Source organism: Rhineura floridana, chromosome 2 (assembly GCF_030035675.1).
Source record: "Rhineura floridana isolate rRhiFlo1 chromosome 2, rRhiFlo1.hap2, whole genome shotgun sequence".
NCBI classification, from domain to species: domain Eukaryota; kingdom Metazoa; phylum Chordata; class Lepidosauria; order Squamata; family Rhineuridae; genus Rhineura; species Rhineura floridana.
In genome coordinates, this window is record NC_084481.1 from 157,246,884 (window position 1) to 157,259,708 (window position 12,825).

The 12,825-nt window shown below is 40.0% G+C and overlaps 1 protein-coding gene across 6 annotated transcripts in view; it reads left to right on the forward strand.

The window, feature by feature from the left end:
* Nucleotides 1-493: 493 nt before the first annotated feature.
* CSTPP1 (centriolar satellite-associated tubulin polyglutamylase complex regulator 1) overlaps nucleotides 494-12,825 on the forward strand; it is a 175,996-nt gene continuing 163,664 nt past the window's right edge. For 3 of the 6 annotated variants that reach the window (XM_061610934.1, XM_061610932.1, XM_061610937.1), the window contains exon 1: nucleotides 494-697. Coding sequence is in view for 2 of the 6 variants with exons in the window: in XM_061610932.1 (XP_061466916.1) it covers nucleotides 652-697 (46 nt within the window). In the remaining 4 variants the exon portion in view is untranslated. Of the gene's footprint in view, nucleotides 698-728; nucleotides 1,081-1,640; nucleotides 1,693-4,355; nucleotides 4,620-5,430; nucleotides 5,541-12,825 lie in introns of those variants that run through there. The other 3 variants (XM_061610933.1, XM_061610935.1, XM_061610936.1) reach the window with 3 other exon arrangements.

Sequence of the window (12,825 nt, forward strand, 5' to 3'; positions counted from 1 at the left end):
CTTAAGGACGAGGACGTGTATTCTTATCAAGAAAGCATGTGTCCATACCTCAGATCTCTTGTCATACAAATTTAGCTCTTTACTACGATTTTTAATATTTGAAAGTCTGCTTTTGAGGGCAGGGCATAGTTTGACAGCTTTTAAATGAAAGTGGTACAACTTCAGGGTGTGAATAGCTGCTGTCATCCAGAGCTTGACAAAGTTACTTTTTTTGAACTACAACTCCCATCAGCCCAATCCAGTGGCAGTACTGGCTGGGGCTGATGGGAGTTGTAGTTCAAAAAAAGTAACTTTTCCAAGCTCTGCTTTACACCTACATTTCAAGAAGAAGACTGTGGACTGTGTCTAAGGCAGGCAGCTTTGGGTGTTTCTGAAATCAATGCCTTAAATAATAATCTTATTTTAAAAGAAAACAAACCTCAATGACTGCACTAGGCACCTGGCTAGAAGATAGGAGGGAGGAGAAGAAGACGATTTCCGGGTGTGTCATTGATCCCATTCCTGTTCCTCTGACGGGGATCCTAGTTGCGAGAGAGCTAGTTTCTGGTCGGAGACAATTTTCCTTTCCGCGGCGTCTGGTGTCCTAGAGACGGGAGGGGGAGGAAAGAGGCGGAACAGGAGAGAGTGAAGGTTTGACAGAGTGCTGACAGGATGCTGAACGCAGATCGCCTCTCTCAGTCGGGGCTGGAATATCTGGGTGAGGCTCAGGCGGGCGCGACACGCGGAGCAGGTGGCCCCTCCGCTCTCGCCGCAGGACCGGGGTTGCGTCTGCGCCTTTTCTGGAGGACTTTTAGGAGGGAGGAAAGGAGACTGTGTTTGAATGAGACTGACTCTCTGTTCCCCTCCCTTCTAAAGGCGCTTCCGAATTCTGTCTACCTCATTTTCCTCCTAACTGATGTGGGTGGAATACTCACCCAAGACGTCATGGCACAGATTAGAATATGAGTTCGAGGAGGGAACCTCGCCCCGCTACCCAGCGAGTCTTCTGGGTGGGGCTGGGGCTTCCCAGCTCGACTGACCCTCTAGTACTTGGTGGATGATGACACTGATTCTCTGGCTCTTCTCCTCTCTTTACCCGAGGTGGGCATGTGATGCTTTAGGTACCTGCTGCCAGTAGTTTTTTCTGTCTTGCTTTCAATGTGCTTGGGCTATGTTTTATTCTTTTTGAAAGCAAAACCCAAAGCAGCTAGCAACACAGTAGCCGTGTTCCATTTCAAACGCCTACAAAAAGACCTTACATTTCATAAGGCAAATGTAGAATGCAGTTTTCATCTAGTTCTCTGGCCAGTTAGAATGACAGGGTAATGGGTTGCTTGGTGGAACCACATTAGACATGTTTAAGTAGCACATTTAAAAAAGGGGGGGGACTGGAAGTTGTTTCAAATGTGAAGCAGGTGCCCAGGAATCTCTGTCTCTGTTAATTGCAGAGACTGTTGATGTATGGCATTTAGACATTTGTTTCATCTCTTAGGACATCTTTTTGTCTTGGATCAGGATGGAATGGAGCCAAACTAAGTAACCTCTAAACCAAGTAACCTCTTACATCAAGAGAGGATTCGCTATACTCAGGACTGACAAGAAGTGTTCTAGCACCTTTGAGATTAAATAACAATAGCATTTACACTGCACTTTCTGGGTGTTCCAAAGTGTTTTGTGTAGTGTCTCTTAGTAATCTTTAAGCAAACCTGTAAGGTAAGTTGTCATCTTCATCATCATTAGTATCATGATCATCAATATCCTTTTGTGGCTAGGAGGCTGAGAGATAATGGCTTGCCTAAGCCTATCTAATGAGTTTATTGTTAAGGTAAGGTTTTGCCAAGGACTTGCTGGTTTACACTTGTGTAGCGCAATCTGAAGTAAACCCCACTGTGTTCTGTGGGGCTTACTCTGAGATAATTGTGCATAGGATTTCAGCCTTACAACACAGCCCTATGCATTCTTATTTTGAAGCGAGTCCCACTGTATTCAGCAAGGCTTGCTCCTTTCAGATGAGTTTAAGATTGTTGCTTTAGGCAGCAATCCAATACACACTTACCTGGGAGTAAGTCCCATTGAACCCAGTGGAGCTTACTTCTAAGTAGACATGTATTGCATTGCGCTATTAGTCTCTATAGTACGCAGCCCAGCCATATTATGTTTTTCATAGGTACTTCCTCCATGCTTGAAGTGGTGTGTGAGATGTGTAGATCGGGGGTGTAGTTCAATGAAAGATAAAGTATTTGCAGTACAAAAAATACCTTTGGATAACTGAGGTGTTATGCACCTGTAATTTCATAATCTAAAATAATATTGCTAAAAAAAATTGTGGTAGATTCTGTGTTCCTGTTGAGTAACCACCCAGATTAGTTCATTTATTCCATGATTTGGTGAGGTGGCTACCAGTGTCCCAGTCTTGGCTGCTATGTTTCTTTATGATACTGCACATATTGTGCTCTATACCTGTAAATGAGTTGTGGAAGAAAACTTGGGGTCTTGAACTAGGTGCCACCAACCACTGGAAGCATCAAAGCAGTGAAAAGTGCTGGATTAATGGGAGATGGGGGTAGGGAAAAGGGAGAGAAGTTTGGCAGGACTGATGTGGTCCACAGGCCTCCCAGTGTGGGACGTAAGCTTGCTGGAACATTTAATTCAAATATTAAACAATTGGAAATACAATGCATCATCATCATCATCATCATCATCATCATTATTATTATTACTTTGCTGCTCCAAAGTAGCATAGTTAAACCTTTGTGAATTGTCTATACCCAAACCAAACAGTCTGGACTATAGTCTATTACAACAGATGTACTACTGCATCTGGGGAATTATCTAGAAGGCATACTCTAGCCTTCATACTCAGTTCACTGATCCCTCATGAAACTGAGAATGCGCTTTAGGTTAGAACAATTCCAATATTCCCATGTGACTACACCATGCAGGAGAAGATCAGTAGTGGTGGGCCAGCCATCTTCTAGGTAAGATTGATTGTGGTTACTGATCTTCCCATTGAGGAACTGATATGCTCCTTAGGTACTCCTTGGTTTTCTTGGAACACAATTCAAAAACTACTGGCAAATAAGTCAGTTCCTGTAATAGAAAAAAAAAAGCTTTTGAGTGAAAAGTTATGGGATGATACACTCTGTGGGAAAGCTCCTCACAGCTTCCAGTTCTCTTTCTAGACTCAGTATAAAACTGTCAAATTTATTACCTGAATGCTTATAGTCTTGCTCCTCCCAGCAAGGTTGGTCGTTATTATCCCTATATCGTACATGTGGAAAACAAAGGCTCAAATACTGCGATTAGATCAAGATCACCAAGGAACTCTGTGGCTGTATGAGGAGATAATTATAGTTTTATGCCATTGCATTGAAGTTCAGACCTCCCCAGCAATACAAATCTTGGCCTCTTATCCCTAAAACGTGAATGTTTAAAGTTAGTTCTCAAATATAAATTGAAATCTAGTCATAATTCCAAAATAATGGATGGAGTTTCTCTACCTACCAGTTTAGCCCACCCCGCCCCTTTTATGCTTGTGTCTACATTAAAATGCCTACATTTTTAGAAACAGCTTGAAAAATGTGTTAGCTTTTACCTGCCTGAAATTCATGGTATGGCATTCAGGCAGATCAGTTATCCCAAAAGTGGGCCTCTGTTATAGTGAGAAATAGGTTGGTTGTGTAACGTGTCCAGTCTCCTTGTTATATAGATCATACTCATGTTTTTTTTTAAGTTACTTTATTTCAGGGGTGGAGGGTGGGAGATCCTATATAATTTTCACAAAAGCTGTTGACTAAGGGTTTGTTTAATTTATATGAACCAGTAAAAGTAAGCATTGTTTGGGAAAGTGCTTTTGAATCTCTTTCTCTTTTGGCATTGACCTGGGTTTGTTTAAACAAAATTCTTTGGAGAGAATAGCAGCCTTTCTCCAGGTGCTTTATTGTGTTTCTCAAGGCCTTATTAATAGCATTACCAGGCTGTGAGACTACAGGTAATTGTGATTAGAGAAACCAAATCATGTCAATCTCATTCAGAAGTCTGTTTGTTGCCCCAGGCTATTGTATCAGGTGTTCTTTGAAGAGTGCACAGCCTCTTCTCTTTTGGGATGGGTGAGCTATCTTTAAGGTTTGACACATACAAAAAGAAGCCAAGCAGGTTGAATGGGTCCTTTTACCACCACCCCCAGTAAACATCCCCTATGTCAGTTTGTGTCGCAATTATTTTTCTATCATTAAGTTTAATTATAGTGTGACATATTTCCAGGATTAGAGATAAAGGTTATATTTTAGGTGCCTGGGCCATGAGGCACCTGGGCCTTTTCCAGTATTGGATCTCAGTGTTCTCATTTATACCATCAATGCTTAATGTGTTTCAAGGAAGATGCTGTAAAAGACTTGACTTTCTTATTGCTGCTGGAGCTGCCCCATCAGGTGTGTGGATGGATGGGGACTAGTGCAATCTGAACCTTTCTTCCCTACCTCTGTATATGTGGACTGTTAACCAATGTGAGTGCACTGAATCACCCTCAAATGCCATGAACAAAGGTGCCCTTATATAAAATATAGAGGACCCAGAAATTCTTCAAGATAAAAGAATTGCTACAGAGAAACAGGAAAATCTTCTGAGGAAAGACATACAGGGTAAGCAGACTCCAGAAAAGGCAAAAGTGAATGTAAACTTAAAACAAATGGAATTATTTTGAAACCAAAGCAACGGGTAATGTGGAGTGGGTGAAGATGAGGATACACTTCCTATGGGCTTCAAATATTTCAGTTGCTTGCTAAGGATGTCACAGAGGTGGAGACACAGATGGAAATCAATACTTACAATACTACTTATGTTTGTTTGTTTGTTTGTTTAAAGCTGATATCCTGCCTTTCCCACAAGAAAATATCATGTAAAAATGAACTCAGAGAAAAAGTGAATTCAACCGCAGTGCAAAGTAAAACATTGTGCAATGTTTGAAAACATATATAACAGTAATCTTTCTTAAGAAAATAATATTGATGTGATAAGCCAAGAGGAGCAATTAAAAATTTTTTTTTGGAAGGGAACAGCATTAAACAAAAAAACCCCAGAGGACACATAAGCAAAAGCCTGCCATAGTAAAAGTGCTCCGCATGTAGAATTTCAGTAATTAGTACAACAGTTTTGTATGGTAGACCATTAGCATATCTGTATTGTAGATGTGGGGCTGAGGCATAGTGGCTTGAATTTATGGCTATTTAGGTGGGAACGTTCACAGTTCAAAGCTCACATTTTTAGCACTACCATGCTTGAATGTGTTTCTTGGCCTTGATTTCTTGGTTCTGTTGACAAAGTGCTGTCCTTTCAGTGAAACTGTTTTCCTACTCCAGCTCTCATGGAGGGCTTACTCTTCTCAGAGCAATTTTGAAACTTTTAATTGTTTTCTCTCTTGAGTTAAGTTCCTCTCCCTCCCCTTTCTACCAGAATCCTTTCCCCTTTCATCTTGTGCCAGCTACGGACATGTGAGAACATGAGGCCACTGCCAGGGAAGGTCTGCATCTTGTAAAGCCTGGGACTAGTTGATGCCAAGGATGGTGAGTCTCTTATGAAAGGGAATCAGAGAGCAATAGTGCCATGGCACAATGCACCAGTAAAAAATGACATGCCTGGTGTAAGAACAGGGCCACTAACATTCCTGGCTTGTATTGCCACAGTGTGTCACAGCAATAATATAATGGCTGGCAAGATACACTTGATGTTACTTATCTTTCTGTCATGGAGGAGAGCAACCTATCTATATTTGATCCTGAGCAAAAAGATATATATATATGAGAGAGAGATATGAAGCTGCATGACTGCTTCAGGATGGTCTAACTGTAATAGGTTGCACATTTTTATTGCTATGCTAGCTAAACACAAGTTTTTGTTTTCAGTTGAGTTTAAGACTGAGAAATGCTTTTGTTCTTAATTTAGATTCCATTTGACTCACATTGTCTTTAGTGGTAAAATACTGCCAGATTGTATAGCCTTACAACACGTCCTAGATCAACAGCATATACCATGCGTTGTAATACTATCTATTGAATGAAAGTTATTTTGTTAAAACAGTGCAGGAGCACCCCTGAGTGGTACTGGAGTTAGCAAAGTGTCGGAGTCACAAAATCCTGTAAAACAGGGAGGATGGTGATGGCAGTGTACAATAGTTGAGGTTTTGTTTGTCATGGTTATTTGCCTGTCTTGTCCTGGTTGCTCTTTAGTGCTGTATGTTATGAATTTAAAAGACCATTTGAAAGAATCAGTTCTGTCTGTATATGTGATGTTTTAAGTGATGGTTAAAATAACACTTTTAATAGGAGATATTAATATTTCCTAAATTTTTAATAGGAGATATTGAGAAAGTCAGTATTGCCTATGTTTTGGTGTGACTTTGTGCTCTATGATAGCATGCTTGACTGGAGGAAACACAGATAACAAAGGCTGCAGCCGCTGGAGTTTTAACATTGAAACCAATTGGTCTGCTCTGGAACCAGTGCTTTGAAATTTAAAGCTGCAAAATCCTAAACAAACCCTACTGTTTTGGGGAAACTCCCTAAAATGGGCAAATGTCCAAGCAAACAGACTGAGCTATAAAAAAAAAGTCTGTGTCCTTTAAGTGCAGCATCCAGGTACATATTATTCTTCCTTTTGGGTTTTCTAACAAAATTAACCCTTCTAATTCTGGGCTTAGTTTTGAAAACATCTATTGCTAGCCAGATCACAGTGGCTGAAACCAGAAATGGTGAATCTTATAAACTTGGCACTGTGTCAAATATTTGCATTTTCAGTGCTCTACAAATACATGCTTTAGTATACATGCTTTCTCAGAAGTAAGTCTCAGTAAGGTCAGTGAGGCTTACTCCCAGGTAAGAATTACAGTCTTCGTTAGTGAGGCATATAACCAACAAAGATTGGTCTTACTATTCAGTGCAGCTTGTTCCTGACTTTCAGCACCTTTGCCTTTGCCAGTATGGGATTAGCTGCCAAGACAGAACTGCCCTCACGTGCATGTCTCGCTCTCTTGGCTGACAGCTTGAATAGTTCAGTGGACTGTAGCTGTTGTGGCAGGACATGTTTTTAGAGTGTCAACCGTAGTAGCCTGGCTATAAGATAGGGTTGGAAACCTTGAAAATGACCCATTTTAAATGGAAGAAATCAGCATTGAGAAAATGAAAGTATTGTAATAAATGTGTGGTTGGCAGCCTGCTGACCAAAGTGTAGTGCCCCACTAACCTCCAAACTCTGTGAGCAGTTTTAAGATTTTGGCCCCAAAACTGCTGAGTATTAAATGGATAGGAACATTTTTTAAAGTTTTGTGCTGTACTGATGGCGTGCAGGCTTAAACAAAATGAGCCTCATTGATGTGATTGTGATATAAATGCACAAAAGTCAAGATCTGCACAGTTTAATTTTTCAGCATTCCTATGAAGCTTATTAAGGTGATTTCATAATACAGTAAAGCATATATAAAACAGTTATATATATATAAAAATAATTACATATATAAAAACAGTTAAAGTAATTACTGTATGTATATACAAACAGTTTAAAATCCAATGCAGATACTGAGTGGGATAAAAATCTCCACTCAAAGGGGTTGTTGAAGGAGGAAAGTCTTCAGTAGTCACCGGACAACAATTTTACCTTTGTACACCTTTGTAACCTCCTATTTGGATGCACACCTTAACGTGGTGAGAGGGTTTGAGTGTGTTGAAGAAGCTGAGAGCAATGCCGTCAGGAGTCTAGACCAAGAGGCTAGACTTCTAGCAGGGGCACCCAAGGCAGAATGGTCAAAGCTGAGACACCAGACTAAGATGCATCCAAACTCAGAGGAAGGCAATGGTAAACCACCTCTGAATATCTCTTACCACGAAAACCCTATGAACAGAGTATCCAAAATGCAACACGAGATAGTGCTGGAAGATGAGACCCCCAGGTCAGAAGGCACTCACTGAGCTAATGGGGAAGAACAAAGGACAAGTACGAGTAGCGCTGTGACTAATGATGCAGCTGGGTCAAAGCCAAAAAGAAGCCCAGAGGCTGATGCGCACAGATGCGAAAGGAGAGTCCGGAGTTGTATGACGCACACAATAGGAACATGGAATGTGAGAAGCATGAACCAGGGAAAGTTAGAAATTGTCAAGCAAGAAATGGAACGCATCAACATTACAATACTTGGTGTGAGCGAACTAAAATGGATGGGAATGGGACATTTTCAATCAGGCAACTACAAAATATTTTATGCAGGAAATTAGAAATTAAGAAGAAATGGGGTTGCTTTCATAGTGAGAAGCAATGTAGCAAGAGCAATTAGGAGCTACAACGCAAGGTCTGAGTGACTGATATCAATGAGATTAAATGGGAAACCTATCAACATAACCATCATCCAAGTCTATGCTCCAATGGCAAATGCAGAAGAAGAGGAATTGGAGAGATTTTATGCAGAAGTACAGGAAGAAATTGATCACACACCAAACCAAGATGTGCTGATAATCATGGGGGATTGGAATGCAAAAGTAGGGAACAGAGAAGAATTAGGAATTGTGGGGAAATGGGGCCTAGGAGACAGAAACGAAGCAGGAGAAAGACTTATTGAATTCTGTGACGCCAATAATTTGTTTCTTGCGAGCACATTTTTTGAACAACCGAAAAGACGACTATACACGTGGACATCACCAAATGATCAGTATAGGAATCAAATTGATTATATAATTGGTAGCAGAAGATGGAGAAGTTCCATACTTTCTGCAAAAACAAGACCAGGAGCAGACTGCGGTACAGATCATGAACTGGTCGTATCAAAAATCAGAGTAAAGCTAAAGAAGAGCAACAAAGCAATCATAATGCCAAAATACAATTTAAATAACATCCCAGAAGCATATAAAGATCAAATAAGGAACCAGTTTGAAGCTTTAAACTTAGTTGACAGAGAACCAGAAGAACTATGGAATGAAGTCAGAGACGTTATCAGAGAAGAATGCAAAAAGACAATACCTCTAGTTAAAAAGAGAGAAAGACCTCAATGGATGACTGAAGAAACTCTTAAAATGGTTAAAGAGAGAAGGAAAGCAAAAGCAAAAGGAGATAGAAACACAGTCAGAACCCTAAATGCAACAATACAGCAACTAGTACGTAGGGACAAAGAGAACTATTACAATAGTTACTGTATAGAAATAGAAGAAGACAACAAAATGGGAAGAACAAGAGCCCTATTCCAAAAGATTAGAGAAACAAAAGGGAAATTTAAACCACGAGTAGGGATGTTGAATAATCAACAGGGAAACACACTGACTGACCAAGATGAAATAACAGGAAGATTGAAGCAATACACTGAAGACCTGTATAAAAGAGATGCCAGGATGACAGATTCATTCACGGAGGAACCGTATGATGAAGAACCAGAAATTTTAGAATGTGAGGTGAAAGCTGCTCTTAAAATCCTTGGAAGAAACAAATCACCAGGAATAGACGGCATACCAATAGAGTTGCTACAAGCTACTGAGACTGAAACAGTCCAAATTTTGACTAAAATCTGTCAAGAAATATGGAAAACTAAACAATGGCCCACAGACTGGAAGCGTTCCATATACATGCCAATTCCAAAGACAGGGGATGCCAGGGAATGCAGTAATTATCGAACTTTTGCCTTAATATCCCATGCAAGTAAAGTAATGCTCAAGATTCTACAACAAAGGCTCTTGCCATATATGGAGCGAGAAATGCCAGACGTCCAAGCTGGACTTAGAAAGAGAAGAGGCACCAGAGATCATATTGCAAACATACGTTGGATAATGGAACGGATCAAGGAATTTCATAAGAAAATCACTCTGTGCTTTATAGATTACAGCAAAGCCTTTGACTGTGTAGATCATGAAAAACTATGGACTGCTTTAAAAGAAATGGGGATGCCATAGCATCTGATTGTCCTGATGAACAACCTATACTCTGCACAAGAGGCTACTGTAAGGACAGAATATGGAGAAACCGATTGGTTCCCAATCGGAAAGGGTGTAAGACAGGGGTGTATTTTATCACCCTATTTATTTAACCTATACGCAGAACATATCATACAGAAAGCAGGATTGGACCAAGAAGAAGGAGGTGTGAAAATTGGAGGGAGAAATATCAATAATTTAAGATATGCAGACGATACTATACTACTAGCAGAAACCAGTAATGATTTGAAACGAATGCTGATGAAAGTTAAAGAGGAAAGCACAAAAGCAGGACTACAGCTGAACGTCAAAAAGACTAAAGTAATGACAACAGAAGATTTATGCAACTTTACAGTTGACAATGAGGACATTGAACTTGTCAAGGATTATCAATACCTTGGCACAGTCATTAACCAAAATGGAGACAATAGTCAAGAAATCAGAAGAAGGCTAGGACTGGGGAGGGCAGCTGTGAGAGAACTAGAAAAGGTCCTCAAATGTAAAGATGTATCACTGAACACTAAAGTCAGGATCATTCAGACCATGGTATTTCCGATCTCTATGTATGGATGTGAAAGTTGGACAGTGAAAAAAGCTGATAAGAGAAAAATCAACGCATTTGAAATGTGGTGTTGGAGAAGAGCTTTGTGGATACCATGGACTGCAAAAAAGACAAATAATTGGGTGTTACAACAAATCAAACCAGAACTATTGCTAGAAGCTAAAATGATGAAACTGAGGTTATCATACTTTGGACACGTAATGAGAAGACATGATTAATTAGAAAAGATAATAATGCTTAGAAAAACAGAAGGAAGTAGAAAAAGAGGAAGGCCAAAGAAGAGATGGATTGATTCCATAAAGGAAGCCACAGACCTGAATTTACAAGATCTGAACAGGGTGGTTCATGACAGATGCTCTTGGAGGTCACTGATTCATAGGGTCGCCATAAGTCGTAGTCGACTTGGAGGCACATAACAACAACAACACCTTTGTACAGCAGGCTAATTCCTACACATAGCTGTATACCCTTCTCTGTTCCCCATCCAAGCAAGCATTATCAGAGTTCAAGGACATATTCCAGCCAGGCAAAAACACTCAAGGTGGGTGCAAAGCAGGACCAGAAAGAAGTGTGGCTTGGGGAAAATCCTTGAGGAGAAAGGCCTGGAGGACCACATTTGGCCCCCAGGCCTGAGGTTCTTCATCCCTAGTACAGAATATGTGTATGTCTCTCTTATGCTGGGCAGGACATCTGTGTATTAACCATTGCACAACTGCAAAATTAGCTGCTGGCTCATTGCTCGGTGATAATGGAACAGCTGCCATATTCTGAGTCGCAGGAAATTTGAAAGATCCAGCTTGTTTTTCACACCAAGAAGCACTCTTAAATGAGTATAATATCACAAGGGAACACACTTCTGTACACATATATTGATTGTGTTTATATCTTGTCTTTCTTCCAATGAGCTCAGGCTTCTCTTCCTGCCCATTTTATCCTCACAACAACCCTGTGAGGTAAATTGGACTGAGAGATAGTGGCTGGCCTAAGGTCACCCCTTATGCTTCATGGCTGAGTGGGAATTTGAACCTGAGTCCCATTCTTGATCTTGACACTCTAGCAGCTGGCCACTATAACTATGCTGGCTGATACTCTGAGCAGAAAAGTTAATCCAGCCCTGTATACAGTACATGGGAAAAACTAAATGTTTATAAGTATTCATGCAGCGTGATCTTGAGCATATTCACTTGGAAGTAAGTCCCAAAGTTAGCTTAAGTGGGACTGTAACCTTCATAATTTAACTTTCCAGGTAAGAAACCATATAATGTTCATATTTGCTTTGCATACCAGAGTTCTTAAGTATGGGGCTGTTCTTTTTCTATTAGAGAATGGCTATCCTCTGAAGGATGCCCTAAGAGCAATGTTTTACACCCTGGGTGAATACAGAGACACATTTGGCTGAGTTAGTTTGGTACGGTCAGAGGATCACTGTACCTCTGTATTTATTTATTTATTTATTTATATACCGTCCCATAGCTGAAGGTCTCTTTGCGGTTTACAGCAATAGACAAATCATAGCATCTTACATGTACTACATGCTTGTTTACATACAATTTGTGCTTGTATGTATTTTTGTTTCTGTTATGCATGCTCAAAACTATTTGGAACAGTTGCTGTCAAACTGTTATCTGATTGGCAGTCAAAATGTTAGAGTGTTAGAATGTCAGGAATTGGTCTTGTCACCTTTAGGCATCCGAAAACATGTATCAGGATGTTAGGGCCAGGTTAATCTCCTACAGTATTTAAAATAGACAACCAGTTTCTTCAGGAAAAGAGAGGTTAAAACTGGGAACTTCATTGGTAAAAATTTTATCTGCAACATAATTAATGAAACGTTGTTTAAAAATAATTAAAGGTGAAGTTCTAAGCATAGGAGTTTTGCAAGTAACAACTTTATAAAGGCTACAAAATTTGAACAGATTCTTATGATAAGCTTTAAGAACAACCAGTACCTGAAACAGTATTTTTATATACAGTAGTATTGTTTGCATTGTGATACTGTTTTCAAGCTTTTAGGACTGAACACGAAAAATTTGAATCATCACCACCACTTCTCTGACTTTGAGGCAGTTGCTCACAGTCTCTGGTTCCTCTATTCCATGTTCTCTTGATAGTTTATAGGATGTAATTCCATACTGACAGACCTGGAAGTAAGTCCCATTGATTTACTGAGTAGACGTAGGATTGCATTGTTAGTAATGTGGGGGAGGGGCATATGCTTAAATTCCAGTACCTTTATAATCCTCAGCACTTTGGCTCCATCTGTACTATAACTTTAAAGCAGCAGCATAATACCACTTTTAAATTGTCATGGCTTCCGTCAAAGAACCCTGGGAAGTGTAGTTTAAG